The 18,032-nt window shown below is 46.5% G+C and overlaps 1 protein-coding gene across 2 annotated transcripts in view; it reads right to left on the minus strand.

The window, feature by feature from the left end:
• Positions 1–5,098: 5,098 nt before the first annotated feature.
• The window catches only part of LOC135804976 (ferric-chelate reductase 1-like), a 32,858-nt gene continuing 19,924 nt past the window's right edge, over positions 5,099–18,032 (minus strand). For both annotated transcript variants that reach the window (XM_065318957.1, XM_065318956.1), the window contains 9 exons: positions 17,783–17,874; positions 16,634–16,762; positions 14,607–14,791; positions 13,547–13,600; positions 13,122–13,162; positions 9,720–9,778; positions 7,576–7,716; positions 6,971–7,014; positions 5,099–5,919 (listed from right to left, as the gene is read on the minus strand). In XM_065318957.1, coding sequence (XP_065175029.1) covers positions 5,818–5,919; positions 6,971–7,014; positions 7,576–7,716; positions 9,720–9,778; positions 13,122–13,162; positions 13,547–13,600; positions 14,607–14,791; positions 16,634–16,762; positions 17,783–17,874 — 847 coding nt within the window. In that variant the 3' untranslated portion in view covers positions 5,099–5,817. The remainder of the gene's footprint in view (positions 5,920–6,970; positions 7,015–7,575; positions 7,717–9,719; positions 9,779–13,121; positions 13,163–13,546; positions 13,601–14,606; positions 14,792–16,633; positions 16,763–17,782; positions 17,875–18,032) is intronic.

The following is an 18,032-nucleotide window of genomic DNA, read 5'->3' on the forward strand; positions in this document are numbered from 1 at the left end:
TTTCACGTAAGAGGATGCACTGCCAGTTGAAATAAATGGAGCAGCAAGATAAGGTCTGCGTTCTCATGCTCTACAATGCCGGCAGGCGGTCAAAGATACCCTACCGTTTGGAACCGCAATTGACGACGTACAGAAACCAATACGTAGGGCAACCTGCAGAACCAGTCTGCTTTCTCTGCATGTGACTTGCTTCAGATGTATCTTGATTTCCCATTGCAAGCTTATTGACACATTAAGGTCATAGTTGTTGATGTTAGACCCTATTTTACTGACTTGTAAAATTGTGTACACACTTTTTCTGGGTGAAAAAATGCATGCAAATCAACCCCACACTGTGTCTCTCATGTTTGTGGTGTTCGATCAAGAAATCCATACGTGGATAGAGGACATACATAGTGACAGAATGAGACCATGCACACTTCAAAACTCGCTAGGGCAACGGAATGATAGCCTTTTTTACTTTCATGTAAAATTATTACAAATCACCTCGTACTGGCGCATGGCCGGCTGGTCTGTTTCGGCATGTCAGATGTAGGCTACTGAGTATTATATTATTAGAGTTTACATGCAGTTGTTCAACTACAATGTACATGATTGTACTTCTACTTTCTTGCATGTATTGTATGTACCAGCAAACCCTGAGTACTTACATTGCATAACCCCATAAAAATCACTTACTGTACAAAAGTAGTCTGTATCTTTGACTTGAAACCAAAACCGGGCCTTCAGGCAGAATTTCCCGGCAAACTCCGACTTGAAGGAAACATACCCTGATGGCATTGCAGCCACTTCGACCAAGCCGAGCCTATTTAATTACAAGCAATTTCCCTGGGCTACCGGTAACCCGGAGGTGGAAAATAATGCCGAGCTTCCGAGAACTGATGTAGCTTGCAGAAACGGTTGGGCTTTTCAAACCGTAGGCTGCTTTGTCACTTGTCACGAAAGATACCCCCCCCCCCCTCCGGATCTCTCTCTCTCTCTTTCCTCCATTAAATACACTGCTGTCCGACACATGCAACCTCGGCCATCACCACGGCTTCAAATCAACACAATACTTCCCTGGTTCCCGGACTACATGTATATGATTGGCTAATGCAGTCCGAGAATCTGACGGTGCTGGCCCGTGGGCCCGGCAGATAAGGCTTTGAAGATGACACAGTGGACAGTGGCATACGACTAGTCCCTCGCTACCAGATCACATCACGGCTCCGATAATATTACGTGCACACGTATTATGATTACACCATGCCAACGTGGAATAAAGAATAAACTGAGAACAGTCACCGGGTGTATTCTAACTTTTTAAAAGTAAACCGAAGTCACCATGGTCACGGTCTCAGTGTAATAAAGCCTTTCTCATTATAGAAGCCTGTTTTGAATAGAAGCCTGATTTTTCAAGATACACCGTCGGCACGGCATAAGCCTGGTTTTATTGTTGCCACACATAGAAACACCCGGCAGGTTTGAATAGAAGCCTGATGTGAATAGAGGCCTGACATGAATAGAAGCCTGGCCCTGATATCGGCTTCTACAGGAATACGCCCAGCTTTACTCGACATTACGGTGTGCAGCAACTGGCACTGGTTATGGGAGAGACAAGCAGCAGTGCTGACCAATTACAAATTTACAATATCAGTGGTGGTATAGGGACAGTATGACAGAGGCATGTATGACTCCGGGAAGCTCAGAGTCCGCAATCGGAATACTATAATCCAACTACACCCTGTATTAGGCTATAAGCAGTGACTGGGAACTCTTGTCAACAGACATGATCCATGCGTGCAGTATGTTGCTGGGCCATGGGGGTGGGTTTTTTGGAACACTTGGGAAAAATATTCATTGTGTTTATTTTGCCCGTAAAAGAGGTTATAGCGCTATACTACAAAAAAGAAGAAGAAGAAAGTATGTTTTTGGCTGCACAGTACTCATCAGAAGAATACTACAGTCCATTTCAAAACTATAGTAGTATAGACGCGTACGAGTACCTAGGCAAAAACCGTTATGCCAGCATCTATACCACATAAAATCTGTGATCACTTTGTGCATAATTTTTTCTAAATTGGGCGTCTGTTATCCAATCGTTTAGAAACTATATGAGAGTAATTGTGGAGCGGACCGGAGCAATATTCCGAAAACTATTCTCAAAAAGTTCCAGCCAAATTTGAAATATTTCACAAACACTATAGCTTTGAAATGGACTGTAGTATAAAATATTCGTTCGTTCGTCAAAGCAATATTCGAGAGAACATTTGTTCGAAGAAAACACCATTCGTTGCATCACTAGTATCTACATGTGTGCATGCCTGTCATGCGCATGCGGCATTGTGAGAGTTACTTACCACGTACATGTATATGCTGTAACACCATTCATGGCATTGTTTCCCAGCGGCTCTACACTCCTGATGATAGGCATAGACTGGAAATGTTGGATGAATGAAAAGAACTGAGTTTCGGTGAGCACCACCGCAATTATTTGAGTCGTAGCCACTAGCACTACACCTTTTTAGTATTTGAGGTTACACTTAAAGGGCAAAATCAAAAGTTCACCAGTTGTAGTCTTCGGGGTGCTGAGTCGAATGGTCGTGGTCCGAGGAAGCTGAGACGCTCCCTTCCTACTTTAATCCCAATCGAACTCGCGCACTTCCACCGAAACTGGGTGACTGCGCCCTACTAGATGGGGATTTGTATGCAAAATGTCACTAAAAGCGCCATTTCGTTCTTATAAAAGCACGGATGACCGCGATTGGCCCATATGTTGTAGTCTTTTGGACGCTGAGTCGACTGGTTTTGGTCCGAAAAGGCTGCGATGCAGCGTTCCTCCTTTATTCCCAATCGAACATGGTTGAATAAGCGGTCACGTGATCCTGCGTACACCAGTCACCTGGTCACCGTGCCTGCAGGGTACAACTTACTAGCCTGTTTGACCTTTTTTGGGTGCACTCCTGTCACTCGAGTTGAACTCGAGTTGAACCTTGGTGTGAAAGTTGTCGCCTGCTGGCGTGGTGACCAGGTGATTTGGGCATCCAGGAGCACGTGACCGCTTCTTCAACCATGTTTGATTGGGAATAAAGGAGGAACGCTGCATCGCAGCCTTTTCGGACCAAAACCAGTCGACTCAGCGTCCAAAAGACTACAACATATGGGCCAATCGCGGTCATCCGTGCTTTTATAAGAACGGAATGGCGCTTTTAGTGACATTTTGCATACAAATCCCCATCTAGTAGGGCGCAGTCACCCAGTTTCGGTGGAAGTGCGCGAGTTCGATTGGGATTCAAGTAGGAAGGGAGCGTCTCAGCTTTCTCGGACCAAGACCATTCGACTCAGCACCCCGAAGACTACAACTGGTGAAATTTTGATTTTGCCGTAACTTCCCCTTTAATTCAATTTTAATTCTGATACGCTCTTGATATCAATAGCATGCTCAGTTAAGAGGCTGATTATAGCTGAACATGATAGAAATTCATGAAGGCATAATTGCGGTACTACCGTAAAGTACCGTTGATCCCCCCCCCCCCCCACGCCAATGTCGCTTCCCAGCTGGGTTTTCGGCAGGGGGCAGGAATTAGATCAAGGCTGTCAAGTGCAGTACGATGTACAACAACGTAGAAGTTCAGACTCGATGTGCTGAATTGTGCACATTTGTGGGATAATGAGGTAACAAACCGGGAGTTTTAGACGGTTTCGCGACCTCAGACCACTAAATTCGAGAGGAGAAAAAGCATTGTTATTCTGGAAGGAGTTCTTGAGTAACTGACAGGGAAAAACTAGGACCGAGAGAGAAAACCCTAAAAGAGGAGAGAAGAAAATGGCAACCGTAAAAGGGATGATGCGCTACGGTACAACGTTACCGTAAAATGCGTAGTAGTACCAGCGGTTGACACTTTGGGCAACTCGTTAGTACGGCGTGCAATGCAAATAAGGCAACGATAAAATATAATGAGAAAAGCAGTGGAAAACAATAAATTTGATTGCCGGGGTCCTGTGACTGAGTGGAGACGCCACACATTTTCATCCTGGATTGGCAAATATTGTGTACAGCAGTGCATGCGTCGGTTCAACATCGTATTTTCGTTGTATACGCCGAAGTCGCTTCAAAGGTAGAAAATCGACAGGGGGCGGGAATTAGAGAGGGGGCGGATCAACGGTACTTTACGGTATGTCTTCATGAATGTCTGATGTACCGAGACCATTGCAATTCTGGCGATATTTGAAAGCCCAATGTGCAAAACAGTAACTCTGGGCTGGCACATGAAATCTGACCTCATGACTGACTATAAAGCAGAGCAGAGGTCACAGCACAGGACAGTGTTTATAGTGCTACCAAGAGTATATTATATCTTGGTGCTACATGTAGAGCCGCACACCTTCAGTGCTGTTCATACAATCACTACACGTGTACATTACATGAGGTCGGATTTCATCTGCCATCACTGCATGCACTCTGCATAATGTTTAGCCAAATTTGGGATAAAAACCCAAAAGACTACAGGCAAGGAGTTGAGTGGTCTTGATCTGAGCAGGCTAACATTATGGCGCATCATCCACCTTAATAATTCCCAATGCATCGATCATTCGGGGCATAGGTGATATCAAGAGGGCATAATCCCCATGGGTTATGTACGAGCGTACTCTTGATGATATCACAGAATTCCAGATGATGACACCGAAGTGGGCCACTGGCATCCTTCAAATTCATTTTGAGTGCATACACTGCACATACCCAGCTTCTTTGGAGCAAAGGAGCGAAGTCTCAGCGCCCCAAAGGACAACTGGTTCAGAAACTTCCATCCATGCAATACTTCCCATTTCCGTTCGCCTAATTTGGACACTTTCACAGCACCCGTTGAAGCGGTGGCCGCAATGATGTCACAGGCTCAATCGGTGTAAATATGGAGCACACACACACAATAGTGAAAGCTCATGAATGTTGCGCCAGGGCCGCCTCGGACCAAGACCATACTTCAGTAATTTTGATTCAGTGTCCAGAAGACGACAGGATCTGAATGTTGAGTTTACGCCAAAGTTCCCGTCCACCCAGTGCTTTCACACAGCAACAGCGTTGACCCATCAAAGACACAGTCTAGCATCACAGTACAAGGAGGGCTTTGTCAGGGTTGTTCTTCTATATCATAAAATATAACTACAGTATGTCCTAGCATAAGTCGACTTCTGTCCAGTAGTTCGGCCATAACAAGTTTATTGTACTAACAAAAGCAACATCTTTCTTAGGAAAAGCTTGATCTATCTTCTCTCTAACCATGTGTAAATTTGTAGAAATTTCGTTTTGAGGCCAGCACCTCCTGTCTTTCTGCTGGAAAATAACATTGGTGCGCCGTTTAATAAACATATAGACTATATCCAGAATGTGTCATTTCAGCTGGAGGAGGATGGGAGGAACACTGGGACCGGGAATGGATTGCCCAAAAGCAATGGGGCAAAGGTAATTCGCTAAGGGGAAGATGACGATTGCAAACACTGGTGGAAACGAGGATAGCAAAGAAGGCAGCGGCATGATTTAAAATAAGACAAAAAGGAAGCGCGTACGAAATCATAGGGAAATATCCCATTGCTGCGATGCATGGTTCACATACCTCCCACTCTGGAGTCTGGGGCCGGGTGCTTCGGTGAAGTAGTCTGTAGCTCAGGCTGAAAGCACCGCGTCAACAACACCACACAGATCAAACACCGGGTCTTCTTGGAAATCACGAACGCCGGAGTTACACCATGTGCGTGTGTGTGTGTGTGTGTTCTGTCCGCCGTCCAGCCAGGAATGCGAACCAGACAGAGGTGTTGATACCAGCGGAGGGAACAACTGCTCTACTGACCGTGAGCCTTGGCCGAGTAGAGAAGAGAGCCAGAACCAGCAGTGAATCCGTATGCCAGGATAGAGAACGCCACAGACAGCTTCTTCATCATTGACTACAGCAACAAGAGAAGAACCAGCCAGGCAGCCAGGTAAACAAATCAATGCACAAAATACAACAGTGACACTCAATCCTGGATAAAACATGAAAAATAAAAATAAATTATTGTCTTCTCCTTGCATACACTATGATACTGAGGACGTCACAATGATCAATTTCATTGGCATACCGTATAAGCCCGTAACAAGACTCTGGGCGGGAATGTTAGTGAAGGTCCAGAACGTGGGTGTCAATTTGGGCCCGGACGCTAATATGCGCCCGGGCGTTATTTCGGACAAGTGAAATCAGACTTATTTTCACATCATGCCGTACTGCCGCATGTACGTATACGGATAGCAGAATGTACGGTACACTATGTTATAGTACAGTACCGTACATGCACGTGGAACTGTGCATGCACTGCACTGTGTACTGGGCCTGTGATTTCATCCATGGGCGTTTACGCGGAGGTGGGCTAGAAAATGGGACAAGAGTCTTGACACCCGGCACCTGGGCGTGTACACGGGCAGCGGGCGTTATACATGTACTGGGTGGGCGTTAATATGGGCTTTTACGGCATTGCGGGTTGACCGTGCCTTCCCTGTATCAAGAGTAATCCTGTCAAGTCAGGAAAGTGTGCACGGCAACCATGGAATGTACAGCTATGGCAAGTCTTACTCTACTACAGTCAACTTGGCTAAGAACGACTGCGCATATAACCACAATACGCGGAATAACGACAGAATTTCCGTGCCCAGAGCAAAGTCCCATCTAACCGTATTACGTATAATGAGACTTCAGGTGTAAGACACTTCGCGAATAAGGACACTTTTCCGATGCCCCACCGAGTGGCGTTACACGCAACGTTGACTGTATTCTCTCTTTTGTTGAAATTCCACTCTGTATTTCTCTTCTTTGTTCAACTGACTAGCTAGTGAGTCATAGTGCCTTGATTGCCGTTCTTCGTGGATTTTATCAGGCACATTGTTTCGTACTCAGTTCATTTCGTTTGCCCCCACGCAAGAGGCGTGAGTAGCAGAAGCAGCAGCGGCAAACTGTACACTTACATTCTCCATGGCGGTCATCGTCTCGTCCTTAGCACTCATATCACCTGCAGTCACAAAGCAGTCACAGAGCAGCAGCCGCAGTCACAGCCATTTTTCAAGAGAAAAATCACAGAGAAGATAGGGAAATGCGGACAGATGCAGAGCGGCAAGAGCAACAGAAAGTGAGAGAGGTAGCGGGAGCTGGGGAGAGGGAGATGGAGCGAGAAAAAGAAAGAGAGACTATGACGTCTGGTAAGAATATGACGATGATCTTGATTTTTGACATTCTTCTCATGCGGTTTGGCAGGACTTGCTGCACCGGTCCGACGACTCGGAAAGTACAGCGGATGATTTGTCCAGTAGTCAATATCTACTTTGCAATACAATACTAGTATATTCCTTATAGCGCAAACGTCAATCTCAGGCCAATCTAATGGAGAGAAATCCCCAACTTTGAACAAAGCTTGACCAACACCAGGCACAATATAACCCGCACACACCATGGACACGAACGGTACGCTTGAATGCAGCGATGATGCAGTATGCATGTCATACTGTGCGCAAACGGATGCATTCATTGGCCATCAGGTTCAGTGCGTCAGAGCACAAAACCCAATGCAACATACCTTGACTCTTCTTCCTGAACTCCATGTACCCCCAGAAGAGAATCATGCAGCCAACCCCTGCACCCAGAACGCCATAGGCCGCGCTGGAATTGAATGCTGCGAAGCGCGTTGCCTCATCGATTCCCAGAAACAGAGCAGTCCCTGAAAAAATGTTTAAAAAATAGCAACAGAGAAACACCATTGCAAGGAATCTACTGCTTCTAGCACGGCTATATACCTGGATCGTGTTGTTACCATGGTGTTCGCGCGCGCGCGCGCGCGTGTGTAGTGTGCGTGTGTAGTGTATGCGTGTGTGTGTGTGTGTGTGTGTGTGTGTGTGTGTGTGTGTGTGTGTGTGCGTGTTTGTATGAGTGTATTGCATTTGAATTTATGGATCCTCCATATGCCTAAGCAAAAATTGAGAGAGTCTTCGACTCTCCTTGCGTGTGCATACAGTCCACTCCTTATAATTATAACGAACACCATTGTGCAAGAGAATTAGTTCCTTGTAGCCGAAGTTCTATACAGTATAACAGAAACGCACTCACACCATACATGTACATGTAAGGAGCATGTCATGATTGTCATGTGGCCCATGCCGGTATGAGTACACTTTGGTACAGTCAAATCTGTCGTAAGCGACCGCCCCTTGGTGCAAGAAAAAAGCGGTCTCTTACGGCAGATGGTCTCTTACGGCAGATGGTCTCTTACGGCAGATGTATGGTAAATCCGGCATACCGGGCATGCGTATATGCTTCCATGTACTCAAATCGATGAGAATAATGTGATTTTTAATATCATTTTATTGGATATTCAATAGAATATAGGGGTGCACAAACCCAAGAATAGTGCACATACCAGGGCTAATCTTTTACATGTTCAGCCAGCTGTCAAGGCTTCCCTGTTCAAGTTCGGACTTCAGTAGATGGACACTGCCTGGACTTGAGAGCTACAGCGCAGCCTCAGTACAGGCCAGGGCCAGTCGATCGCACTTGCAAGACAGCGCATTTTCACACCTTGCAGTTGACAGCGCACTGGCAAGTACAGTTTCGCACCTGACTGAACCTGGGTCGCGGTCGCTTACAGCAGATTTGAATGCAGCCACCGTGCATGAAATCGCGGTCGCTGGTCGCGCACAGCAGATGGTCGCTCTGGACAGGTCAGTTTGTATGTGAAACCGTCGGTGCACGGAAAATCGGTCGCCTACAGCAGAGGTCGCTAACGGCAGATTTGACTGTATCATGCGGCCCCACAAGAAACTTAATTGGTTCGCTACAAATGAAAACAGTTCACTACAAAGGGTCACTATTGTTACTTTTGTATGGGTTCAAGCAGGGACATGGACAATGGTTCGCTATACACCACGAAATTTGCTATGTGCGAATTCGTTCTAAGCGGAGTCGACTGTATTTCAGAATGTACTACAGTGTGTGTGTGTGTGTGTGTGTGTGTGTGTGTGTGTGTGTGTGTGTGTGTGTGTGTGTGTGTGTGTATGTGTATGTATGTGTATGTGTGTGGGTGTGTGCGCGCGCATGCGCGTGCTGGTTTTATTCATTTTCATTTCCACGCTGAGCTACTGAAGCACGGTTTTCGGCTGTTCGGCCATGTCTGCAAAAACTCTTCAGTGCCAATCGGCCAAATTAACTGTGTGGTGCCCAGCCCAAAGACAGGTGACTTGAGCAAGTGTGATACCTGGAGAGGCAATGCCTTGATCAAGCCAGTCTTTTTTAATGCTTTCTTGTCTTTGTAGAAGAGCAAAATTAGCAATGTAGGGACAAACATCAGTAGTATGTGACCTGCATTCATGCATCGGTGGTTAGTGTGCAAAGGAAATAACAACATACAATAAGCAAAAACCATTTACTCAGTATCCAGGGGCGTCGGAAGGCAATTTAGTGTGGTACGGTCAGCCATCTGAAGTACAATTTACTCGTGGGTGAGGGGTGGCTGAGCCGAACATTTCGGAAATTTAGAGCCCAAATCAGTGGATTTTATTGATTCACGGGGTACTTGGGACAGATAGTGGTACGGTCAATACCGTAGTGACCGTACCGTGTGCGACGCCCCCTGGTATAATTCGATCAGTATCACTGTCACTCAGTATCATTGCCACTCGGTAACATTCGATCAGTATCATTCGATTAGTATCGTGCCTCCATACTTACAGGCAAGGAACTGCACGAGAACAGCATTGCCACGATGGAACATGGTAAACATCGCACGCCTGCACAAAGACACACACACACACACACACACACACACACACACACACACACACGGCAATGTAATAAGATCACGTGTGTATCAAGTTTACGTCCTGCGCCAGTTCACATCACAGTGCTACCGGGTCTAGGACTGCACAGCGGCCGACGTGGCATTCACTGGCTTGATCAGATTTCACTGAGCACCGCTGCACTGTAGTCTGTAGTTAGTACAATCATGTATTAAACCTGGCTACAGTGAAACCTGTCGAAGACGACCGCTCAAGGGACCTGTAAAACGTGGTCTCTGTTACCAGGTGGTCTCCTTAGCCAGGGTCATTTGACTGGAAATAGCATCCCTTGGTCCTGGTTTCAGTGGTCTTCTAGGACAGGTGGTCACCTTATCCAGGTGGTCACCTTGACAGGTTTTACTGTACCTGGGTACATACTGGTATATAAGTTCAAAGATCATACTGAAGTAGGAGAACCCGTTGCCCTTTTAGCAGGTACTGTGTGAGTTCCACTAGCTCCTGCGTTTGCTTGGCATTAGGTGCAGTCTGTTTGCATGCCCGAGTGTGTTGATTCATGGCGGGGTGAGTGGGTGGTTGACTGTTGGGTGGTCGGCTGTTGGGTGATTCTATAGCTACGCTATCTTTCCATGTATCCGATACAATCACCACAACTGATTAGGCATTTTCCTTTTGATATTGCGTTCTGATACATGCAATGTCACTTTAGCCAATAATTATATTCTTACACCCAGTCATTCTATAGCCAATACAGACTGAGTACACTATAGGTATCAGGGGGTTCTGGGACAGTTGCACCGTCACAGGATGAAATTCATGAAACCATGCAAATTATTGCCAATTTTTCTGAATCAAGTGACAAGTACTTTTGACCTGTACCGCATGACCTTTGACCTCTTCCGGTACTTTTTTCTTTTTCTTCTGTGATGATGAGCGGATTCGAACCTGTGACTTATGGTTTTAAATACTGGAAGAGTTGTTCTTCTTCCTTCTCTCCTCTGTACCAGAGAAATAGAAGACAGGTGTGTGCTGGCAGGGTCGTTAAACTTTGTGCCCGCTCAGTGGGAAATTTTTGCAAATCGTTACACTTTCAACTCTTGCAGTAGTTCAAAAGTTGCGGAAGACATGTTATTATAACGAGTCGCAAATTTAACGATCGTCCAGAATCCATACGTTAACGATCTTGCCGTCTTCAGGCATATCCACACATAACACACATGCCACACATGAGGCATTACAGCCTCAACAGATCTTATAAGTAGTCTGCATGAAAACAACTTGCAGCTCTTCTTTTCTGAAGACTTGTGGATCCCCGGTGCCGCGAACTTATGATGAAATTGGTGTGACTATGACGTCAATCTTTCAGAAAGTTTTTGATATATCTTGCACGTTGCTCTCATTACTGTTTGTGATTTTGCTGCCTATGTTTGCGAAAGATCTCTACTGTTCGTCCTCATAACCTTTGAACCTTTGACTTATGTATCCTACTTGTATAGGAATCCTGGTGTTCTCGAATTTCTTCATTTCCACTATGGAACGCTCGGAGTCACTGGAACCCTCTCCCAAAAGGTCAAAGCTCAGTTTTGATCAGGGTACACTACTGGACAGCTTGGTAGTTTCGTTTATCGACCTCAGAGCAACCTCATCAATGTTCTTTCCTTTCTCTCCGACATCACTGTGAATTTGAGAGATTTGGAAGGGATCATGGTCGATGCATCCCCTCTGAGAGCAGCACAGAGAGTATGGTGTTGCTCAAGTAGGCATGCTCTGTACCAGTCTTCAGACCGAGAATTGGTAGAGGGCGCTACCTATAGTGAACATTGAACAAGGACCTGAATCGACGAATGACTATGACTACGACATGATGCCTCACACAGCGTTGCTGTACGTGAATGAAGGTGAACAGATGTTCGACATCAGACTACTGTTAGGTTCACAATTCCATGTATGCACGCACTCACACACCAATGACCTCTCCCCCATAATTGTATGCATGTACACACGCACTCTTACACACAACACTGCATGCACCCATTCCCATTCCCGCTTCTCGAATACGCTACGACTTCTTGCTCTCGCACTCTCCCCTCACTTTCCCGCATTCCCGTATAATTTGTTTGGCTTGGGTAGCTGCATTCGCGCTCTCGTACATTCATTGCCATAGCTACCCAGGCCCTTCATAACCTCGTGTCTTCAACTTTCTCATTCTCAATCTCATCATCTCGAGTCCCTCGTGCGACCTAAGAACCTTGACTTCTGCCGTGCCTGTGTGCGTGGCGCGAGTCAAAACACTACAGAGAAATGAAGATCAGCTTCAAGAAGAAGACCATCATACACTACTTCCAATCGACAGTATGGACTTGGCAGCATTAACCAACCTGATGTTTTTAAACAGGTTGGTTGAAAGGACTGTACTTTCTGCTTCAGAAAGGTCATTCTCTGTTTTTGGAACACCAAAAAGATACTGCACCATGATAACATGTTGCAATGTCTTTGAGTTGTGGCCCGGGGAAACCCTGGTGATCAAGAGGGCAAGGCACTCGCAGTCGCAAGGCCTGGTGGAGCAGGCGAATGCCACGGTGAAGAGGCTCATTGGTGCTTGTTGTGATGACAGGCATAGGCATGCACAGCGTTCAGGTTGGTAACTGCAAGATCAGCCTTGAATGATGATGATTCCTCTGCCAATAAGCCAGCCCCATAGGCTCAGGACAATCAGACACGAGACATTGGCAATAGTAGTGGTGATACTGAACATGTTGACGGAGAACACATCGTCCTTGCCACATCCGAAAAGCATTCAGAAGTGAGGAAGGATAAGCTCGCGGCAATCAGACAAGAGACATTGGCAGTAGTAATGGTGATACTGAACATATGGATGGAGAACACATTGTCCTTGCCATGTCTGCCAAGCATTCAGAAGTGAGGAAAGATAGGCTCGCGGCAATCAGGCAAGAGACATTGGCAGTAGTAGTGGTGACACTGAACATATGGACGGAGAACACATCGTCCTTGCCATGTCCGACAAGCATTCAGAAGTGAGGAAGGAGGCAAATATCCTATAGTCACATCTCAAGAAAGGGACCGTCCAAGCTTATCAATTGTTTTTTTAAGCGATTTTTTTCTGTTTTGAGGTAGATGGGTTTGAGGAGTTTTACCTGGAACATATTATTATTGAATGCACACGAAATTGCCCAAGTATACTACTATACTGGGTGCCAAACATTGAAAAAAAATATTATTTTTGTTTTATATTCATGTAGCATTTTCCATGCTCCTGCATTATGTACAATACAACGGAAATCCTGGCAATTGCACACTGTACATAGTAACAACTTACTTCTCGCCATCTGGAGGAGGCCGCAGGGCAGCACCGATCAGCTGAAAACACACACACACACGCAGACAGACAGACACACACCAACACACATGCACACACTCTGTACCTGTGACAATGCACTAAAGTAGGCCCTCTGTTTACACCTGTAGGCCCTCTGTTTACACCAAGTCCCTTGCCGTCATACTTGCCCGTTAATCTTTCCTGCCCCCAGGAGGAAAGCACACCCAATGCTCTGACTACCACGGTCAAGTGACACCGAGAGCAACTCACATGGGAAGGCTGCAATACAACGTGAATGACTTCTAATTTTAAACCATCCCCAACCACCGTGCAATGATCACCCTAACTGCCCAGTCATGCATTATAACACACACACACACACACACCCGCCCACACACAATAAGTTATTTTCCTCTCAGTCTTACCTGAAGGCCGGTCAGGACTAGGACGGTCAGGCCAACAGCGGAATGGGCACTAGGCTGTTACAAGCGTAGTGCAAGAAAAAACAAACGGCAGAAGAGATGACAGCAATGATGATGGGCAGTAAAAGTAGGGATGAAAGGAATGTTTGAGTGCAAGTTAAAGAACACCGTGTCCATTAGCTGCATTTCGTGGGTGTGAACTCCGTGTACGTCAATATAAAGCTCCAGATTGGCCCTAAATGAGCAGTGCAGTAGCGAACACTTCGTCACTTGATCCCGTACACACTTGCACCAGCACACACGGCTGGCTGACACCTTGTAAAAACATTGAAAATCACACCCGCAAGGCTCACTGCATCATGAAAATTACGTCACCTAATACTTGGAATTCTGCCGGGACAGCACTGCATGTGTGGGAGTTGCGTACCCTTCGGGGTTATGTCCTCTTCAGGGCCTGCTCTAGACATTCAACACAGCCCGGTCAGAGTGTACCTGGCGCATGCAGGTCAGCCGGGTCAGATCATCCGGCAGAAAAACAACCAAAAAGCCTGCTCAAAACTTGCAACTGTGTCAAAAGCTATAGCCAAAGTTACGCTTTTGACTGCCTGCCCCATCGACTTTCAATGTCCTGACTTCCTGCTCGCCGCTGGCCAGCTCGCGCTCGAACCAGTTGACCCAGGCCGAGTTTCTGTCGCTTGTAGACTGTAGTGTGTACGGTTGCGCTAGATTTGCAACAGATGGTGTCCCCGAGTCGTAAAATACCGGTATTTTAGGAATCCATTGTCAGTTTGAGACATTTTTCAGCCGGGTCAGACTGGACCCGGTGTTATCTGTTCAGCCAGGTCGTGCAGTTCCCCAGCCGGGCGCGTGACCCGGCTCTCCAGCAGGCCCTGCTCTTGATTTAGGGCCATATCCTCAAAGTTGATTTGCTCGCGGTCACGTGTCAGTGTTGCAACTTGGACACTTGAGGTGGGGAACCCCGAGTATCAAGTCATGCTCCTGTAGTGTGATTTCGCAATCTACCGTTGTGTGTGTCGTCTGGTTGGCAGTAAACGTCACTCACCTTCCAGGTTCCAGCATGAACACCAATGACAATGGCACCAGAGAGAGAACACAAGACAGAGATCAGCATGGTGATCCAGTGGACTTTGAACCAGGCACCACCGCCTCCGGCGGCACAGCGCATGAAGCGAGCGTTGAACATGCCGATCCCGGACAATGCTACCCAGGCGTAAATCATCACGCCGCCTGCGTGTGGCACACCGGATAGCAAAGACACACACAAGACACATGCAAAGACACACAAACACACACACACACACACACACACACACCAACACCCCAAAACACACACACAAACATGAGTGCACAGAACAATTTCTTAGCTGCTGCCACGAGTAAAAGAAAAGCAACGGAGGGCGTGTTTTAAATTTAGGCAAACCAGGCACGTAGATAACACCACAAACACACACACGCGCGCACGCACACCTGACAACGCAAGTTACAAAGGCCAATGAAAACTGCCGTGAGATTGTTTACTACACTCTTTCTGGCAAAAGCATTTTTGTTGTTCTGTCTCATTAGGAACTGCTGATTTGACTGCTCCAGTGAATCTGATCTGAATCTAGGTTGAACGATCGGACGAACCCTCCGCCAAACTGAATTTTCCGCATCCGTAAGAACGCCACCACCCTCAAGGATCAAGGCACAGGTGCAGATAATGAAGTGGTGGATGGGAGTAGATTACCCCCACCAAAAAGCTGTGAAAGACCAAAAATCTCATCCGTTGCATCATGTCACCCTCACGCCAGATCAAAAGTTCCCAACTGACTTTGGGTCGCAGCATGGTAAGACCCTTCCCCCATGCAAGAAGAACTTGGACCAGGTACCCTCTGTTACTCAGTCATGGCACGTGACTGGCCACCACTGTTAAATAAATTGACGTAACTTTTACAACGGATCAGTCGGGGAAGTGAACTGTCTGAAAAGAGAACAAAATGCCAGACCCACCCGGACTCGAACACGGGACCTTGCTTGTCATGCGCAATGTCTCTGTAACCAACTGAGCTATGTGACCAGGCCAAAACTAGAAGGCGCTGACAAGTTTTTCACTCCAAAGGCAGCCCACAACTTTCGGCCTGGTCCCATAGCTGAGGTGGTCAGAGCATTGCTCAGGAGAAGCAAGGTCCCGGGTTTGAGTCCTGGTGGGTCTGGCATTTTTTTCTCTCTTTTCAGGCAGTTCATTTCCCCGACTGATACTTTGAATTGGAAGTTCTCCCAATCCGTTAAAAATACTGGTAGTAACTTTTACAAATCACCAATCTCGGTGGATAATGCAGCACCTAAATTATGTAGGTCAAAGCTAAAGCACGTTTTGTATGCACTGTACTGTACTTGCAAGGCGGTAGTTTTACGTTCTACCTAAATTTCACTGTAAGAAGAAAGAGGACCAAAGAGCTACAAGTTACGCTATGATATCCACTAACACCACCATTTGCTTTACAATCAGCTCATGCGATAGCATTGCACAATATTATAGCGTATCTAATAGCTCTTTGGTCCTCTTTCTTCTTATAAATCTATCCTTGGCTCTCCACTCGAGTCTAAATTTTAGGGGTGAAAGTTGGCACTGAGATCCCGAGTTCGAGTACTCTGATTTTCTCCGATCGAATATTCGAGTATTTTTCATCTCCTAAAAATTGCACACCAAGGGCTTTAAAATAACATTATACAACCCTGATTGAACCGAGTAGCAGTCATTTTTCTCGGGTATATTGGTTGGTGGGTCATTTGGGCTCTCTCTACTCGTGAACAAATGTTCACCACACAGCCTGCACATCACCATCTGCCGACTGCTGCCCTGAAACTGCAGATTTCTGTAGTAAATGCATGTACCATGTATGAACGAGCACTCTGATTTATTCCGAGAACGATTATTTTTGAAAAAACCGAGCGAGTACTCGAGTACTCGGTATAAATGTTTCACCTCTACTAAATTTCATTGTGTAATATTATTGTACAGTAACAGTATACCTTCTGGTGTAAACGCACACGACTGTTATTATTGGCACACATGTGTAGCACACCTACCATGGCCAATGATGAGACCAATGGACGCCGTCTTAGAACCAATGTTCTCCAGGGAAGAGGCGGAAATGGGCTGTTGGGAGAGAGTAGGCAACACAGCGTGCTGCGTTGCTAGTCCAGCGTTCGAAGCAGCTAAACACGCGGCAAGAACAAACAAACAAAAACACCCACAAACAGAGAATCGATGGTTGCACGAAGCACCATACAGATTCAGTTGGACACGATGCACCTTGTCTAGGTTGAAACGTTTCCTTAAAAAATACTGGGGCTATGTAGTAATGCATGTACAGTAAAACCTGCCCTAACCGGACGCCCTTGGTGCAGCTGAAACTGTCCTGAAATGACAGGATTCCACTTGATCCAGGGATGCACGTTCGATCCACAGCACTTTGGTGCATGGAAATTCGTCCAGTCAATACAGGATTCCACTTGGTACAGGGTCCAGCAAACACAGGTTTCACTGACTACAAGTTTGGGGACAATTATACACGTTTCAACAAATCAGAAATAAACTGCCATGGTGGCTAGACACACAAACACCCAACCACACCCTAGACCTAAAGACATCCATTGCCGAGGCGGTGACAACGATCGTGCAGCAGACGCAATAGCAACTTGTACTGGGTGTAGCAAGACGAATTGCATCACCCACCACCTATTTTTTGGTCTTTAGATTTGTTTTCATCTGTTCATGCACACATGCACCCCCCCCCCCCCACACACACACACACGAGCATGGCTAGAGAACTGAGAGAGGAAACAGGGCATAATACACGTTTGGGCACTTGGCACACAAAATACTCCAGCATGCACTGGCTGCTGATATCATCCACCCATGAGAATGGAAGAAAAGTCAGGAACAGAAAGAGAAGAAAGAAATGAATAGAACCCATAACTGTTTGATAGGAAACGACTGCACATCCCGTTGCAACATATGGGACACACACACACACACACTCACCATTTGACGCCCATCGCCAGAGGCGATAATAGTGATGCTACAGCAGAAGCCATCGCAACTTGTGCTGGGATCGCACCATTCAACAGCTTCCAAGGCTAGTTTTTTTTCTGGCCAGTGAATCCCTACACATGCACACACGTACGCACACACAGCATCGTTCCAGGCTGCACGTGAGCAATGCTGTAGCCTACCTGTCCCACTGGGGTGGCTGGTAAAGAAGAGCGTGTACGCCTGGCTGAGATCAAAGTCTTGGCTACCGCTTCCATTTATAGTGCGATGGAACCTGCAGAGAGTCACGCGCAAGGTCAAACGCCAGAAAATTGCAGCAAAGCTAAACCAACGACTACTACTTACCAAACTCAACCACATCACTACCGGTACCAGGGGCGTCGGACGGTATATTTTTTAGTGTGGTACGGTCAGCCATCTGAAGTACAATTT

Source organism: Sycon ciliatum, chromosome 1 (genome assembly GCF_964019385.1).
Source record: "Sycon ciliatum chromosome 1, ocSycCili1.1, whole genome shotgun sequence".
Taxonomy (NCBI): domain Eukaryota; kingdom Metazoa; phylum Porifera; class Calcarea; order Leucosolenida; family Sycettidae; genus Sycon; species Sycon ciliatum.